General features: G+C 54.7%; 1 protein-coding gene across 5 annotated transcripts in view; it reads left to right on the top strand.

Annotated features, from left to right (window-relative positions):
• MAPT (microtubule associated protein tau) overlaps positions 1-18,168 on the top strand; it is a 100,240-nt gene that overhangs the window by 76,812 nt on the left and 5,260 nt on the right. For 2 of the 5 annotated variants that reach the window (XM_039250673.1, XM_039250675.1), the window contains 3 exons: positions 3,387-3,652; positions 14,660-14,752; positions 17,994-18,075. In XM_039250673.1, coding sequence (XP_039106604.1) covers positions 3,387-3,652; positions 14,660-14,752; positions 17,994-18,075 — 441 coding nt within the window. Of the gene's footprint in view, positions 1-869; positions 924-3,386; positions 3,653-14,659; positions 14,753-17,993; positions 18,076-18,168 lie in introns of all 5 variants that reach the window. The other 3 variants (XM_039250676.1, XM_039250677.1, XM_039250672.1) reach the window with 2 other exon arrangements.

Here is an 18,168-nt window from a genome sequence, read left to right as displayed (position 1 = left end):
GGTGTGGCCCCTGCACACTTGAACTTGCTGGAGGTGGGCCCTTTGACATAACCTGAGCACTTGCTTGCTGCGTCCAAACCCCTGTGCCCATGTGAGTAAAATCCAGTTTGTTTTGGGTACCAGGCAGGCTTCAGGCGAGCGATTCTGCTCCCAGTGGTGCTTATACAGAGTAGAATTGCCTTCTTTGAGGGATGGGAGACAGCCAGGATGAACCCCCCTCTCCCACAGCCCCCCAGGGGTCTGTCCCAGGCAACTGGGGACATCTGGCCTGGCTTGGCCTTGGAGTGGTGCTCAGGGGCCTGTGAGTGTTACACTGGCCTCGAGAGGCCTGGACCGGTCAGTGGTCTCTGGGCCCTGTGCTGGCCCAGGTGGGGTGCTCCGAGCCTTCTGTGCGTGTGTGCGTGTGTGTGTGTGTGTTTACTGTGGTGTTTGCCCACTTTGCCCTGGGGTGGTGCCTATGAGGACCCTTGCTCTTTAACGCCTGATAGCATTCAAATGCTAATAAGGGTAATTCACAGAATTGTGATTGGACTTCATAAATGATTTTGATCTTGCTTTTCTTTACTTGGCCTGAAGCTGGCTGACTCACACAGCTGGAGTCCAGGCTGGGGAATGAGATCCTGCTGTCTCTCTGGATCTTACCTGCTTGTGCGTGGCAGCTTGCAGGTGCTCAGATCTCTCCGCAGGCCGCCTTGACCTGTTTCCCGCCAGTTGGGACCCCTGCCCCTGCTTCCTGAACACATTCCCTGCCCGGCTAACCTCTGCCAGGCGGCGCGGCCGGGCATGGCTAGTGCCTGAGGCATGAAGCTCGCTGAGGTCCCGTTTAGGCTTGATGATAATGAGGCTCTCTGTGGATTTTTCTTTTTAAGCTACCAAGCAAGTGCAGAGAAAACCACCCCCTGCAGGGGCCAAATCTGAGCGAGGTAATTCTGAGGCCGCTTTGCCCCGTGGGGCACTTAGCTTTCCGTGTGTGGCTGTTTGCTGGCTTGGGTTTTTAGAGTGGAGAGGGCCTGCTTCTGAAACGTGGGCTTCACACGTTGAACCTGGCGGAACACGCAGAACCGTCAGAATTCCTGCTCCTTGTGTGTGGCCAATGCAGATGTGCCTGTCTGATCGATTCTAGTCTTGCGTGTTCTCGTTTCCTCCAGCTGAGGCTTTTGGGGAGGGGCAGGGAGCCTGCGTCCCCAGTTGTTGGTGGCTGCTGGAAGCTTGGAGCAGGGCAAGGTGTGAAATTCCTGCAGGAATGGATGAAACACACGTGTATTAAACACGCATCCCCGCGCTGTTACTACATTCAGCCTTCAGATCAGCACTGTGGGCTGTGACCGCCCTCCCCATTTTCCAGATGAAGACACAGGCTTAGGAGGCAGAGTGCCTTGCCCAAGGTCCATCTGCAATTACGTGGCGCAGAAAGGATTTGTAGCCAACACCAAGCCCCGCGGTCAGCCTGCGTGTCTGGAGGGGCGGGGAAGGGGCGACTGAAGCTGGAGCGGAGGCCCCGTATATTGCTTCCCTGTGTGGAAAAGGAGGGACAAAAAAATCTTCATTTGTCCTGTTGCCACAGAGCTCGACGACATTAGGAACATCCAACAGATGTGGAAATTCAAACAAAAAAGTGGCGGTGGCTCTTCTCTTGATGAGAGAAGTCGCCTTTTTGCTGCCGCGTGAGCCATCCTTCTCCAGGTTGGAGCCTCCAGGTCCCTGCTCCGTACACGTGGTTCCTGGGGCCAGGGGACCTGGAAAGCTTGGAGGCAGCAGTAGAGCTCAGCCACCCCCAGAGCTGAGGGGAGCCGGGCCCTCACGACTGCACAGCATCTGGCCCCATGGCTCTCAGACTCCACTGTGCGCAAGAACCCCCAGGGAGCTTGGGGGGCACTCGGGTGGGCGGCTCAGGTCACGATCTCACGGTTCACGAGTTCAAGCCCCATGTGAGGCTCTGTGCTGACAGCTCAGAGCCTGGAGGCTGCTTGAGATTCTGTCTCCCTCTCTCTCTCTGCCCCTCCCCTGCAAGTGTGGGCTCTAGCTCTCTCTCTCTCTCTCAAAAATAAACATTTAAAAAAAAAAAAGGGAATTCCCCAGGGGCTTGGGAAGGCCCCGTAGTGCAGGTCTCTCAGCCCAGGAGGCTCGGTCATGCCAGGTCTGGACAGGCCCAGGAATTTGCATCTTACAGGTCTCATTCCTGACTCGAGGCTCTGGACATTCTGATGCAGGGGCCCCTGGGCCACACTTGCAGAAACACTGCTTCATGAGGCAGATGGAACGGGAACTATTGTGTGGATGTTGCTGGGGGGTTTGGGTTTGAGTCTGTTGTGGAGAGAACAGTCCCAGCAGCCTTCCTGGAAGTCTGCAAAGGTGACAGATCACCGTGCGTGGGCACAGCAGGGGAGGGGGGTGTTGGGGAGGGCACGGGGGGCAGGGCGGGCAGGGCATGGCCGCACGAGGCAGCGTGGCTTGTCTGGAGATTTAGGGACGGGTGGACATGAAGCAGGCTTACTGTCGTGGAGCCCACACAGCACAGAGGAGTCGGGGAGGCTGCGCAGGGGCCTGCTGGGATAGAGGCCTTGAACTTGCTGAACAGCTTAGAAGTCACCCAGTGGGCAAAGGGTCTAATGGATCCAGACAAGGGCGGCCCCCCGGTCCCATCACCGGGTCACTCTTTCTCAGGGAAAAGTCATGTAGAATTGCACTAGCTTTACAAAGCACATCCACACGCTGGGGCGCCTGGGTTAGGTTAAGCGTCCGACTTTCGCTTAGGTCATGATCTCGCGGTTCGTGGGTTCGAGCCCCACGTCGGGCTCTGTGCTGACTGCCAGCTCAGAGCCTGGAGCCTGTTTCAGCCTGTGACTCCCTCTCTCTCTGACCCTCCCCTGCTCACGCTGTCTCTCTCTCTCCTAGAAATAAATTTAAAAAAATATATTAAAAAAAAAACAAAACAAAAAAACAAAGCACATCCACATGCATCCGTGCCTGGCTCCCCTCACTGTGGCATTCTGATTCTCTCCATGTTCAAGTTGAGACCCCTGAGCTCTGAGACGGAACATGACTTGTCCGAGACCACACAGTGTGTTGGAATCTATCTTTTGACTCCAGGGGCAGAGACGGTCCCCTTACGGAAGGCTACTGGGTGGTCCTTGGTGACCGCTCTGCTGCTTCTCTGGGAAACAGGGAGTCTCTGTCCCTAAGCAACGAGGCCCAGAGGGAGAGACGTTTCTCTAGAAATGAGAAGCAGGACAGCCTCCTGCTGGGTTAGCTGAGCCTCTGGCCTTGGTCCCACCTGCCGAACCGGTTCCGGTTCCGGGAATGGGCTCTCAGGACAGGCAGCCCCCAGGGCTTTGTCTGGCTCCCACCAGCCCCAGCCCTGGGCTCACCCACTCCTCTCTCTCCAGGTGAATCTGGGAAATCTGGGGATCGCAGCGGCTACAGCAGCCCCGGCTCCCCAGGAACCCCCGGCAGCCGCTCCCGCACCCCGTCCCTGCCGACCCCGCCCACCCGGGAGCCCAAGAAGGTGGCAGTGGTCCGCACTCCACCCAAGTCGCCATCTTCAGCCAAGAGCCGCCTGCAGACGGCCCCTGTCCCCATGCCAGACCTGAAGAACGTCAGATCCAAGATCGGCTCCACCGAAAACCTGAAGCACCAGCCAGGAGGTGGGAAGGTAAGGGCGCCGGGAGGCTGGCTGGGCGTGTGGTGGCCCCAGGACGCCAGGAGAAGGTGTGTGGGTCCCCCGACGGTGACTCTCGCCTCACCTGGCACCTCAGTCCCTCCCAGATGTCTTCAAGGAAAGACAGCACGTTATGGTTCAATTCTGATTTGGGGTCGCCCCCCAGGCCGTGAGTGCCCTCCCTCCTCAGGGGAGAGAAAGTACTGGTTCCTTCCTTCCCTGTTTGAGCCCCTGCTGACTGGACAGTATCAGAGATTACAGGGTTGATTGTATCTCCATGACTTGGGGGTTCTCAAAGACTTGGGGCACCCACAGCGGCCCCCCAGCCTGTCTTGTGTTTGGAACAGGACACAAGCAATCTGTAGGTGAGTGTCTCTGGCAGTCGCTGGGCATTAGGTTAGGTTTCTCTCGAATCTTCAATTCTGGGGAAATTTGGGGTGCCATTTTGAACAATCTTTGGGTTTCCTAAAGGTAGAGAAATGTGAGCTTCCAGGGGCCTCCGTGGTGGGAGAGGGGGACTGACCCGGACCCCCTTCCTCTTCTTCAGGTCCCTGTCCCGGTTGTATGAGTTTCCTAAGGCTGACATAGAAAATACCACAGACTGGGCAGTTTATATAACAGAAGTTTATTTCCACACAGTTCTGGAGGCCAGATTACCAAGATCAAGGTGTTGGCAGGACTGGTGTTCTATGAGGTCTCTCTGCTTGGCTTGTGGATGGCGCCTTCTCGTGTTCTCGCATGGTCTTTTCTCTGGGTGCCCCATCTCTCCTTCCTAGAAGGACACCAGTCATATCGGATGGGGGCCACCTCTTTAAAGACCTCACTGGGTGGGGGGGGACATGGTTCAGCCCAAAACAGCCTGCCTCCCCCTCCAGCTCCAGGAAGGGGAGTGGAGAAGGGAGGAGAGGTGGCATGTGTGGGGGACAGAGGACCACGACTCCGCTCTTAGGAGCACAGATGTGTTCAGCCTCCTGGGTGTGGGCCATGGGGGGGGGGGTGGCGGCAAGCCTCCGGCTGTGCTGGGTGGGGGGGCATTACAGCATCCGGAACCGATGTTTTCCTTTTAGTTAGAGCCACGCGCCTCCCCCACAGCGGGGGCCTTTGCAGTGTCGATGTTATTTATCGCTCTTGGCTGGGTCTGGGGCACCGTGAAGGGAGGGCGTCTCAGGGCTTTCCGTCCATGTTGGTGCCTTAGTTGAAACCTGTGCCTTGGTCCCCAGAGAGCTTCAGGGCCTCCCCCTGGCCTTTCCCAGCCCGGGTGGCTGAAGAGTCCTGCCCAGTTGGGAGGTGTGGGTGCCTCCTGGGGTAAAGCCCTAGGTCTCATGGCCGCTGGTCTCTGGTCCACAGAGTTGGCCCTGGGCCTGTGTTTACTTTCCTACAGTGTTTGCCTTGGCTGCTCCTCGCAAAGATGCCCATCTCCTTCCGGGAGGGGCTGGGAGCTGGGGCAGCTGGGCGTGGGCTTGAAGTTGACCCCTCTGGAAGCTTCTCGGCAGAGGGACCTGCAGGGACAATGTTTCCACGGAAGTGGGGTGCTGGCCACTGGCAGTCCCACATGCCCCTCAGCACCGAGAGCGTTTGGTGTGTGTGCCCTGTTTTCGTGGCATAAAGTGACTGTTTGGTCCTCGCTTTGAAAAAGGAAAAACAAAACCCCCACACAGCCAGTTCTGCACCCACGAAGAAGATGGTGTGGCTGTGACCAGCATCTCACCAGGACTCGTTACTGCAAGAGAGAAACTGTCACCGTCAGCACCTGCAGCCTGCGGGCTGTCACCCAGCAACAAACACTCACCTCTTCCTGCTGGCCCAGGCTGCACCTCTGCATCAGCCCAGGCTGCACCCTTCCCTGACCAGGCTGCACCCCCATCAGCCCAGTCTCACCCCTGCATCAGCCCAGGCTGCACCCCTCCCCGACCAGGCTGCACCCCCATCAGCCCAGGCTCACCCCTGCATCAGCCCAGGCTGCATCCCTGCCAGACCAGGCTGTACTCCCATCAGCCCAGGCTGTACCCTCATCAGCCCAGGCTGCACCCCTGCATCAACTGAGGCTGCACCTCAACCAGCCCAGGCTGCACCCCCCCATCAGCCCAGGATGCACCCCAACCAGCCCTGACTGAGCCTCTGACGTCAGCGTGGAAAGTACTGGTGGCTCTGGCCCAGCCCCAGCAGCTCTGCAGAGAACTCAGGGTCGGGCCGAGCTTTTCCCAGTGAAGACGCTTCCGGGGCTGGAATCTGCCCCTCGCACCCAGGTCTGCCCCATCTGTGGGGGAAGAGGAGTCGGTGGAAGAGGCCCAGCGACCAATGCTCAGGGTGGACATGCTCACCATTTGGGACACAGGCACCAAGCTGTCCGCTTGGTTAAAGGGAGAGGGCGACTATTCAGGGCTCTCTGTGGGGGGAGGCAGGGAAGTGACAAAGGGAGGAGTAGCAGCTTCCCTTAAATCCCATGGAGAACCCAGGAAATTGTCTGAAACAAGAAACCTTCAGCCATGACGAGGAATATAATACAATCTCCAGGGGAAATGAAGAGAACAGACACAGGGAAGCAGAGGGCGCGAGTGCTCCATGGAGAAGGCCTGTGAACGGCCCGGACGGCAGGTCTCCCAAGCTCTCCTTGAGCTCTTTGGGGCCCTGTGGCCTCCGGCAGTGCCTGCCATGCAGCAAGTGCAGCGAGTGTTTATTTAGGCTGCAAAAGGGCCAGCGCCCAGTGTGAAGAATAACATGGCTCCCCACGTAGATGCTCACACGGAAGGAGGAGGAGCCAGTGGCTCAGTTTGTAAACCTGCAGACTGAAAACCACAGGGGATTGATGGAAATCAGTGGTTGGAAAAAAAATGCAAAACACCTGTTTACTGCTTTGTACTTTGCCCTGTTTTTGAGATTTGCTACTGTGAGCAGATATTGCTTGAAGAGTCCAGAAGGAAATTCTTTTTTTAATGTTTATTTACTGAGAGAGAGAGAGCATGCTCGAGAGAGAGCACAATCGCACAGGCAGGGGAGAGACAGAGAGAAGGAGACACAGAATCTGAAACAGGCTCCAGGCTCTGAGCCGTCAGCACAGAGCCCGACGTGGGGCTCAAACCCACGAACTGTGAGATCGTGACCTGAGCTGAAATCAGACACTCCATGGACTGAGCCACCCAGGCGCCCCAGAATGAAATTATTTTTAAAAGAAAACGCAGATAAGCACTTGGCCGCTTTACCAGAACCAGCTGGATCCACCCGAGGTTGGGGGAGAAGGGAAGGCAGGCCAGCCATGCAAACAGCTTCCCGGGGCACCAGTTCTTCTATATTATTATAAAAAAATAATAATAGTGTCAAAACTACTTAGGTTTTGCTTACTATCTGTCTATCTAAAAGTTTGCAGAGAAGAAAACGAGAGTATGACAAAATGCTGATAGTCATAGAGATTGTGTGTGATTCTTTTTCTCTGTTTTCCCTTTTCTTTCCAAATTTTCTACAATGAAAACAGTTCTAATCAGAAAAACGTGGTTGGCAATACATTGTAACTGAAATTGTTACAGCGGATGATAGTAAAGCAAAAAATAGAAAGTCCATGTAATTGAAAGGGGAAATGTTTAAATACCAGGAATTAAACTGTATGACAGGACTTACCTGTTGTGGAGTTCAGATGTCATGCCAATAATCCATATAGTCAGTAAAGAAAAATATCTATAAGTACAGGGAGCTAACAATTGCGTTTGCCTGTTCCCTAAGCTCAGTGTCATATGCAGCAGAGCCTAATTGTATCCCTGTCACCAACATTACCACAAATATTTGGGAATTAAAAAATTGTCATGTGTCACTGTTCAGTTTGGAAGTGAAGAACGTGTCTTCTGAGTGCATTGGTAACAACTGGAGGTGTCCCCAATTGTACTTAGAGGCAATTCATAATTTTAATGCTTTTGTTATTTAAAAAAAGTAAGTGACTACAGCATGGAAGTTATGTTTTTAGTGACAGAATAAAGAATACAAAAAATAAGACTGCAGGGGCACCTGGGTGGCTCAGTCGGTTAAGCGTCCAACTTCGGCTCAGGTCATGATCTCACAGTTTGTTGGTTCGAGCCCCGCGCCGGGCTCTGTGCTGGCAGCTAGCTCAGAGCCTGGAGCCTGTTTCAGATTCAGTGTCTCCCTCTCTCTCTGATCCTCCCCTGCTCACGCTGTCTCTATCTCTGTCTCAAAGATAAATTTAAAAAGAAAAAAAATAAGACTGCAGATACAAAGATAAGAGTAGAGGGGCACCTGGGTGGCACCGTTGGTTAGGCATCCGACTTTTGATCTTGGCTCAGGGCATGATCTCACAGTTCATGAGTTCAAGCCCCGTATCGGGCTCTGTGCTGATGATGCTTGGGATTCTTTATGTATCTCCCTCTCTCTACCTCTCCCCTGCTTGTGCTCTCTCTCGAAATAAATAACTAAACTTAAAAAAAAAATAAAAAAAGAGTAGGAAGAAATTGGAAAACACAACCAGTACAACGGGACATACAACAGCATTGAAAGCTGGTTCCTTCCTCCTGTCCTGTGCTCCATTCACCCGGCATGTCTGGGGCACCTCTGCATGCCGGGCTCTGTGCAGAGGGCTCCTGTCCCTGAGACCCAGAGCAAAAGGGGCGCAAGGACAGGTTGGTCTGGGAAGGATGTGCAGCCCTCACCCCGGAAGGTTCCCACACTGAGGGGATGTCACCTGTGTTGTTATGACTCACACTGAGGGTCCACCGCACCCCTGACCGTCCCCCACACTGAGGGTCAAGCATCACCACACCGAGGGACCCTTGACCAGCACCACTGAGGGTCACCACACCGAAGTCCTCTGTGTTATGGACTGCCCCACAATGAGATATGTCACCAGCAAGTCAGAGAAGACAGGGCAGGCCCCTCTTGGAACCGTCATTGGTGTCTGAGTGCTAGACCCGTGGGCTGAAAGAAGACAGGGAGAAACTGCACCCTGGAGACGTTCAGACAAAAAGCAGAAGGAAGTTCGAAGTGACAGAGCTGGGGTGGCGGGGGCATATGGGTTCAGGTGGCGTTTTGTTCCTTTACACAAGAGCTAAGGTGGGCGGGGGGGGGGGGGGGGGGTGGGGGGGGGGTGTTGCCGGCCGATAGAGGGAGGGCCTTGCTGGGTCTGCGGTGAAGCAGCTGGGCGTTTGCTCTGACAGGACAGGAGACGACCGAGAAGGAGGAGGGCACTGCCCACAGGGAGCCACCCTCGGGCTGCGTGGTGAGTGGGTCGTGGGGGCTGCGGTTGGGAGAATCAGAATTGAATAACAGAGCTGGTGAGGGCCGAGTGAGGTTAAGGCAACACCACAGAGAGCCCTCAGCGGCCCTTCTGTGTGGTCAGTGGGAAGCACAGGGCCCCAGGGACCGTGCAGGGTGGCCCTCACTCGGTTCCAAGGCTGCCTGGTCCGGAGAACCAGGGAGATGCCCGTGGCTGCCAGGGGTGGGAAAGGATCACAAAGCCATGGCCGGAGAAGGGCACGGGGCCCAAACATGAGGGTGGCCTGGTTGGCTCTAAGCAGATGGAGCTAAAGTCACGTCCTCTGAGGATGTTCAGGCCAGTGCCTGGGGTGTGCATGCTCCCCGCCCCCCGCAGGAGCCGAAGAGCCTTGAAAACCCGGGGCTGCAATATTCCAGGCGGCCACAAGAGGGCAACAGAACGCTGTGTCCGTTCTCATTTTAAAAAGCAGACGCTTAGAACGTTTAACATGGAGTAAGTTAAGTCAGTTTGTACCTGGGGTAGTCTGCCTCTCCTGGGTCAGGGCCATTTTAACTGAGCTAAACCTGAGCTGAGGTGCCAGGCCCTGCAGAACAGGGCTGGGACCCTCCCCTGGGACAGCCCTGTAATTCTCTGACCCTCTGGGCACCTCTCCCTGTACATGGCATCTTTCTGAACAATCTTGTGTAAATCCCATAATTTTAAAGATGCACCGGGTATGTTGATCCTAGAGAAGCCAGGCTGGGCCCAGCAAGCACCAAGGTGTGCTGGAGACAGGCCTTGCCAGGGACAGCCGGTGGACACTGGGCCAGCCTGGAGAGCTCCTGGGGTAGGACTGGGCCATCTGGGGCATCTTGAGAGCTGAGCCCAAACAGAATCAAATCAAGGCCCAGCGAGGGTTTGGGACAGCTTCAGGTCCTCTAGGAAGTGGATGGAGCCCAAGTGGGACTGTCTTCAGTTACAGCCTCTCCTCTAAGATCAAACCCTGACCACAGGAAATTCTCCCTTGACTGTGAGTCCCTGAGACCAAACTTTGGAGCCTCTAAAAAATTGCTCTTTCCTTTGATGAGGATTTTCAGTGTCTGCCCAGAGCTGAGGTTCAATATCATACATGTTGCTCTAGATGAGAAATTAAGTTTCAGGATTTCAGTTTCATAATGCCAACCCTTTTATCCCCCTTCTGGAAATCTAACATTCTGTAAAGGGTGTTGACTTAATTTGAAGAATAACAGTAATTCAGGTCTGCTTTGTCTATTGCCAAATCCCACAAACAACTTGTTGCCTTTTGGGTGTGTGGGGGATTGGAACAAGAAAAAGCCACATTAAAAAAATTTCTATGTGTACTGCAGATCTTGTTATTGCTTAATGTCACTTGATCCATTTGATGAATTTCTTTACATGGACTAATTCGGAAAACAAGGTTGTCTTCCTTGAAAAACTGGTCAGTTTTTATTGTCAGATAAGGAGAGTTAGGTAGCCCATCGTGTTTCCCTTTTTGCTTTGGCTTCCAGGAAGCTCGGAGTTAAATGTAATGATCAGTCGAATTGTCAGTCCTGATGACCTCTGCTTCTTTTACCAATATCCTTTTAATTTTGTTGTTTTCATATTTTGTGCGTTTGCATGTGAGTGTTTTCTAATACTAAGCGGCTCCAATTCCTTTGTGAAAGGCAAAATCTGCTTCTGGGACTTATCCAATGGAAAGTGATGAGTGAAAAATGATCCCCACAGAAGGAGTTCATGTCCGACTCCTTAAAACCTGAGGATGACCTGAAAGGATTCAAAGATATTACGCAGAGGGAGGCGCCTGGGTGGCTTAGTCAGTTAAGCGTCCCACTTTCGCTTAGGTCATGATCTCGCGGTTCGTGGGTTCGAGCCCCGCGTCGGGCTCTGTGCTGACTGCCAGCTCCGAGCCTGGAGCCTGTTTCAGTCTGTGACTCCCTCTCTCTCTCACCCTCCCCTGCTCACACTGTCTCTCTTTCTCTCCTAGAAATAAATAAAACATAAAAAAAAATTAAAAAAAAAAAAGATATTACTCAGAGGGCGGCAGCAGCTCCTTAAGAAGCAGTGTAAGAAAGCCTGTTGCATGTGCTGTTCCCAGCACAGGCCTGGGCTGAGGCAGTGTCCCTGCGGCCCCTTGCTGGCAGGAGAGAACTGTGATGCTCACAAGAGAGCGGTGTTTGTACTTGGTGTATGAGAACACCGGCTTGAGGACAGCTGGGCGAAACTTTGTTGTCACGTAGGAAGGTAGGTAGCCTGGGGTTATACTAACCACTGAGTTGAGGAGGTTACCAAGCCTCCCTGGGCCTCAAATGGCCTCCTCATCACTAAGTTAGGGGCATGGCAGGTGAGAAGGGTGAGACAGAATCAGATATTTACCCAACCTCTAAATGAGGGGTGGTTTTTAAATGTAGGGGTGCCTGGGTGGCTTAGTCGGTTAAGCGTCCGACTTTCGCTCAGGTCATGATCTCGCGGTTCGTGGGTTCGAGCCCTGCGTCGGGCTCTGTGCTGACTGCCAGCTCTGAGCCTGGAGCCTTTTTCAGAGTCTGTTTCTCCCTCTCTCTCTGACCCTCCCCTGCTCACGCTCTCTCTCTCTCTCTCTCTCTCCTAGAAATAAATAAAAATTTAAAAAAAATGTTAAAAAAATGTAAAAACCAGAGAAGAGGGGCACCTGGGTGGCTCAGTCAGTTGCACATCCGACCCATCATCTCAGGCCATGATCTCACGGTTCCCGCATTCGAGCAACAGGCTCTGTACTGACAGGCAGAGCCTGCTTGGGATTCTGTCTCCCTCTTTCTCTGCCCCTCCCCCTTGCAGTGCTCTGTCTCCTCCTTAAAATACATAAACTTTAAAACAAAACGACAGAGAAGAAATGACAAAGGAAGAATTTGAGTATATAAAGACATAAACGGTTGTAGGAAAAAGTCACCCACAAGCCAACAGGGGGCAAAGGAGCAACTTTGTAATTTAAAAAAGAAAAAAACCTGTAGAATAAGCCAACAATGCAATCCATTTATGTCGGTCAAAGCAAACAGATTCCTTACATGCCTGATGCTGGTGGCCGTGCAACGAAACGGACTTTCTCAGTGGTGCTCACAGGGGGTAAAGTGACCGAACCCCTTCAGAAAGCCGCTTGGAGAGCTGTACGGAGAATTTTTAGACTATTTATAACTTTGACTCTGCCATGAAAATAATCCATAATATGGAAAGACGTCCTTGCAGAAGATGTTCACGATGAGGCTGTTCCCGTTATATAAAATGGAATAGATACAAATGTCTGATTACACAGATATCACAAAATGGAGGAGGACATATTCTTTATTTTTTTAACTTTTATTTATTTTTGAGAGAGACCGTGCAAGCGGGGAAGGGGCAGAGAGAGAGGAAGACAGTATCAGAAGCAGGTTGCAGGCTCCGAGCTGTCAGCACAGAGCCTGATGCAGGGCTTGAACCCACGAACTGCAAGATCATGACCTGAGCCTTAGTGGGACGCTTAACCGACTGAGCCACTCAGGCATCCAAAACCATCCTTCTGATGACTGTACACAAGGCAGATGCTTAGGAGATGATGTTACTTGATAAAGCAAGACATATAATTGTATGTAAATAATTACCACCATTTATATGTACATGATGGTAGTTTTATTATATATATGTGACTTCAAGGGAATGTCACAAAATGAAATTGTGGTTGGGTTAGGGTGGCAGGAAAGCCGTCTTTTGCTTTTTTTTAACTATTTTTCAAAATCATAATGTTATGTTGCTTTTCTAATGAAGAATACATAGCTTTTTATTTTATTTATTTTTATATTTTGAGAGAGAGAGCTTGAGAGTGGGGTGTGGGGCAGAGAGAGAAGATGACAGAGAGAGAGAATCCAAGAATCCCATGCGGGTCTCCATCCTGTGACCCTGGGATCATGACCTGAGCCGAAATCAAGAGTCAGACGCTCAACCCACTGAGCCACCTAGGTGCCCCAAGAGCTTTTTATTTTAAAAGGAACATAAAAGAAAACGAAAAAAGGGGGTTTATGGGGCACCTGGGTGACTCAGTGCGTTGAATGTCCGACTTCAGCTCAGGCCATGATCTCACAGTTCGTGGGTTTGAACCCCGTGTTGGGCTCTGTGCTGGCAGCTCAGAGCCTGGAACCTGCTTCAGATTCTGTCCTTCTCTCTCCTCCTCCCTGCTTATGGTCTCTCTCTTACTCTCTCTCTCTCTCTCTCTCTCAAAAAAAAAGTAAACGTTAAAATTTTAAAAAGAAAGAAAGAAAAGTGGGGGCGGGGGTAGGTTTGTGCTTTACCAGGTTTTTAGATCCAGACCTGTAAAATTAAGGAAGAAAATGGGATGAGGTTCAAGAGAAGATTACTCTGTTTTTATTTTGTCAGGCTAAGGACATCTCAAAATGCTAATTACGATCTACTATCAATGTAATTTAATAACTAATAATTTAATAAAGGAAAGGCCATTTTCACACCAAAAAGTAGGATGGACAAAAATTTGCTGGCATGTCCTCATTTCCCCATTTTGCGAGGACCTGCGGCACCCTTGATGGCTGGCTCTGGCTGTTGGGTCAGAGTTTGGGACCCTTCTCCCTGCAAGAGCCAGGCCGGGGCTCTGACCCCCAGCCACAGCCATCCTCACAGTCCTGCGTCTCTGGAGCAGCGCCTCTCACCCCCCGCGGCGTTCACAAAGGCCACACTGAGATCTTGGTGCCATTGCCAACATTTCAGAGAATGAGCCTGGCTCTTAATCAGGAATTCCAGTTCCCAGTGATTAATAGAATCGAAGGCACAGTTTACAAGCAGGGAGCACCCGTGGGGCAAGGCACCTGGGGTCAAGATGTCAGCCCGGCAGACGCAAAGGGGAGGGTTTCAGCTCTCTCTCCCCGTGCCGCGGTCGTCTGTGTATTCCAGTTTTTAGACAAATCGGGCAAAACTCATCCACCACTAAAACAGTGATGTCCCTGCCGTCGCATCCCTGGTGCCTGGAGAGAGAAGCCTCGGAGAGACCCAGGGATCAGGTGGACCACGGCTCCTCAGGGCAGCAGGAGCGTTTGCCCGGTTCCCTTCAAGGAGCTGGTGGCCTTGTGGAGAAGTGCGAGCCGATGGATGGAAGGTGGGGCGCCTACCCTGCCTTCCAGCCCCTTGGAGGGATGTCTGGATCCATCTTTTCCATAGGATCGTCTGTGTCTCCTCCCCGTGATGTCAGCGATTCCCAAACCTCGCCGTGCTGCCCGAAGCACCAAGGGGAGCCCGCGATGCCAATTCTGGGTCTGGGTGGAGTCTGGGATTTTAAAATATATGTCTCTATATACATCTGCAGGTGATTCGAGTGCCTCACAGGCTGGAGCACAGCCACAGAAAGGTCTCGCGAATGTTCTGGTGGGTGTGTGAATGAGGACACAGATGGCCCTTTTTATTTATTCATTTAATAACGTAATTGAGCACACCTGGCTCCAGCCCAACCTGGTAGCCACCGGGCTGCGGTTTCCAGGACTCAGAGGTGCTCTCCGCGGGGCCTCCGTGATGCAATCCTTCGGTGAAGAGCTGCCTTCCGGGGGGGGGGGGGGGGGGGGGGTGTGCTTTGCAAACCCAGCGCGGCCCGCAGTCACTCCCAGTTCTGGAATCGCCTTCCTGGGGCCGCTACTGCCCCGGAGGGTGTGACTCAGACCTCCCGCCCTCCGCCTGGAGCCTTGTCTCCTGGCCCTGAAGGTCGGAATCAGCTTCAGAGTGTGTTAGGGCAGAGCAAGCGCGTCTGGGTGTGGTGTGTCATTCATCCTTTTTTCTGGCTGTCAAAGGTGCAGATAATTAATAAGAAGCTGGATCTTAGCAACGTCCAGTCCAAGTGTGGCTCAAAGGATAATATCAAACACGTGCCAGGAGGCGGCAGTGTGAGTATCGTCACACTTTCCCTGCGCCCGTTCTGTCGTTCTGCTTTGTAACAAGCGGCATGAGAATACACACTTGCGAGACATTGCAGAGAATAAACCATTCTCAGGGGCGGAGTCTGTCTGTGCCCCCAGGTTCCGGCAGCCCAGGCTCCCTGTGCCTGTGTCCACGGTTCCGGGCGGGGTGGGACCCCAGTATCGTGGGCCCCCCCCGCCCCCGCCTCTGCAGAGCTGAGCCTCTCTCTGGCCGGAACCTGGAGGCCAGGTCCTCACAGCATAATACCCTGAGTCCAGCCCCCCCACCACCCGGCACGGAGCCCGTTTGAGGTTGGGCTGAAAGCGGCAGCATCTGAGACTGGGCTCTGTCCCCTCGTCCCCCGTGGACGGACAGCCCTGTGGACGGCTGGCACGTCTGTTCTGATGAGCAGACGCAGTGTCTTACTGTCCTCCCTCGGAACAGGAGCAGATGCTGAGCCTTGGCTCAGGCGTAAACCAGGCCCCTCCCCGGGCAGAGACTTCAGATGAAAAATAGCCCAAAGAAGCGCACTAGGGGACCTGCCTGGGGCGCCCGGGAGTTGACAGCGAAATGCTGCTTTGGACCCTTTTACATTTGGCTTCCTCCTAATGTCTCGGGGATTCCTGGTGTCCCCAGTGGGGTTTGGGGCTGGCATCCTCACTCACCTACCCACGTGACCAGCTCTGCTGTTCCTCTGCCGGCCACCCCGTGGTCACCCACGGTGGGTACAGACTGAGCTTCCGAGGCTGGGCTCCCCTTCTCTGCCGCCCCTACCCCGGCCTCTGGGTTGACTGGCGACCACATCAAAGTGGGAGGGTCGAGCCCCTCTGAGGTCCAGCCCGGGCTGGGAGAGCAGGTGTCTTGCTCCTGGCTGGCAGCGCCGGGGTGAGGGGTGGGGGACAGTGTGTCTCACTCCAGAACGGGCCCAGCCTGGGCGCACATCCCTGTGCCCAGCCCTGAGGTTTATTCTTGCAATGTGCCCTGCCCTGAGCCCTCTGGTCCCCTCGCGGCTGCTGCATGGCGCTTCTGTAACACCCCCTCACCAGTGTCTGCTCGCCGTCTTCTCTGTGTCCCCAGACCCTGCTCTCCTGTCCCACCGCTTCCAGAAGGAAAGGGAAGGTGTGGGGACCACCCCCACCCCGGCCCACAGCCGTGGGCTCCCTGTGGCGCGCTGGTTGCTGTGTTAGCTCTGGCTCCTGGCTCCCTGCTAGCACTGCAGACGTCCGCTCTGGCCGGAGGACCAAGGCCCCGTGCGCTCTGGGTTAACTCCTGTCTGGCCGGCCGGCGGAGGCTGTGCTGGTGAGGCCTGGGGGGTGGTGGGGGCCAGAGGAAGCTCCTTCAGGCGTGAGCTGGGTGCAGACGGTGCTTTCCCACTGCTGCTGGCAGTGCCCAGGACGTCAGGGGACTTCCTCGAGGGCACCTCCTGTCCTGCGCTCTGTGCCCGCCTCCGGCCAGCCTACGGGACCTGGCAAAGAGCCGCGGGAATCTCAGGCTGGTCCTGAGCGCTGGCCTTGGAGCGTGGCCACTGCTGGTGTGCAGTAGGAGCCTTCACAGCTCTTCTGGTGGAAGGCAGCTGGCGGGGGTGGGGGGTGGGGTGGGGCGCCAGGCCCCTGCGCCATGTCAGCTTCGGGGGTTTTGGGGGGTGCTAGACCCCTGGCCTGGGCCCCCCAGCCTCTGGCCTGCGGCTCTCTCTTCCCTAGCCTGGAGGGGACGTCCCTGCAGGAAGCCCAGCTCCTTGACCATCTTGGGATCCTCCCTGCCTCCCATTTCCGGGCCTGGCCTCCTCCCTCCCCTGGCCTCCGCTCCTCCCGCACTCCAGCTCCTCCCCTCAGGCAGTCCTTTCCCCTCTGCCTTTCCACTTCCTCCTCCTCCACGCACTCCCCTCCCCGGGTTACCTGAGGGGAAAGAGGGAAGTCTGGTCACAGAACTTACTTCCCTCTCTCTCATGCCCGGAGGAGGAGCTCGGCCCAGAGCACGCGCTGTCTCCCAGACCCTGGTCTCTCAGAACCATTCACTCCTCCCCCTTTCCTCCACCCCCCACCCCCGTCCACCACCAGCACAGGCGCTCCCCTACCCTCCCTCCACAGACACAGGCCGAGAGCACCTGTCGGCCTCGGTCAATGCTCCATCAATAAGTGGCAAACGCCAGCATGATTTTCATTAACTAAAATCATTTGGAATTGTTCCAGGTGATTTAGACAGAAACAGACCTCCCTCCTTTTTTGTCTGGAGCTCTGGCTGGAGGCCGTCTCTTTCCTGGGTAACTTCCACTCCCTGGTGACTGGCCTCTTGTGGCCTCACACCAGTAGCTGCTGGAGGCCCTGGGAAGTGTCCCTCAGTGACCACCCAAGGACCCCCTCACAGCCATGGCTTTATAGGGCTTCCTCCAGAAAACCCATCTGCCGATGCAGGGGTCCCCATGGGGGTCCCCCTCCAGGGAGCTGGTTCTTGGGCTGAGATCCGGGGCCTCTCGGGGGCGGTCGCGCCCCTCGGGAGGGTGGGCAGTGCGGCCAGGCCGCGTCCTGGGCCCCGGGGCTGGTTCTGAGCCCCGTGTGTGTCCGAGCTGTGCTCCAGGCTCCGCGACTGGCCTGCGGGGTCCTCTGTGCCGTCTGCCCGGCTCCTCCTGTCGCTTTGCTCTTTGGGCTAAAGAACCGAAATGTGCCAGCTGGCTCCGAGTTGCCAACCTGCTCTGGGTCCTGCTTGCTGACTGTCCCCACACTTTCTTCGGTTGCTGGGGTTTGTGGGAGCCTCTCCTGGGAGGAAGCCCCCCCGCCCCCACTCTGCCTGCTCCTCTCTGAGCCGCTGCACATACAGCTTTCTGGCTTGTCCAACAAGACTGTCCAAACGCGGTACAAACGGATCCCATGGATCCCTCCTTTCTTTGTCCCCATCGAATGCGATGTCACTTTCATGTCAGGAAACAGTGACTCTTCTAAACCAACAGTCTGGGCCCTGCACGGTGACAAAGCATCCCTGCCCCCCCAACCCCCCTGCGAGGGACTGAGGGCACTCCAGTCCCACAGTCATTCTGTGAAGACCCACCTTCCCCGGGGCAGGGTTGACAGAAGTCCACGACACGTATTCCCACCATGACCACGGTGCCTTCCTCCCGGCGGACAGGAAACGCCATTCAAGGGGGCCTGGACTTACACAGCTGCTTTTATTAAATGCATAATTAAATCCTCCTCTTTTATTCTTTGTCTCTCCCTCGGCCTCTCCCACCTCCAGGTGCAAATAGTGTACAAACCAGTGGACCTGAGCAAGGTGACCTCCAAGTGTGGCTCCTTAGGCAACATCCATCACAAGCCAGGTAGCCCTTGCAGGAGGGAAGGCCCAGGGGAGGTGCAGGGCGGGACCCGGTGGTGCCTTCTCTGAAAGTGGCTGCGAGGGTTGATGGGCTGGG

This window comes from Hyaena hyaena, unplaced genomic scaffold (genome assembly GCF_003009895.1).
Source record: "Hyaena hyaena isolate Hyena2069 unplaced genomic scaffold, ASM300989v1 scaffold_378, whole genome shotgun sequence".
NCBI lineage: Eukaryota > Metazoa > Chordata > Mammalia > Carnivora > Hyaenidae > Hyaena > Hyaena hyaena.
This window is presented reverse-complemented; position numbering and strand designations above follow the sequence as displayed.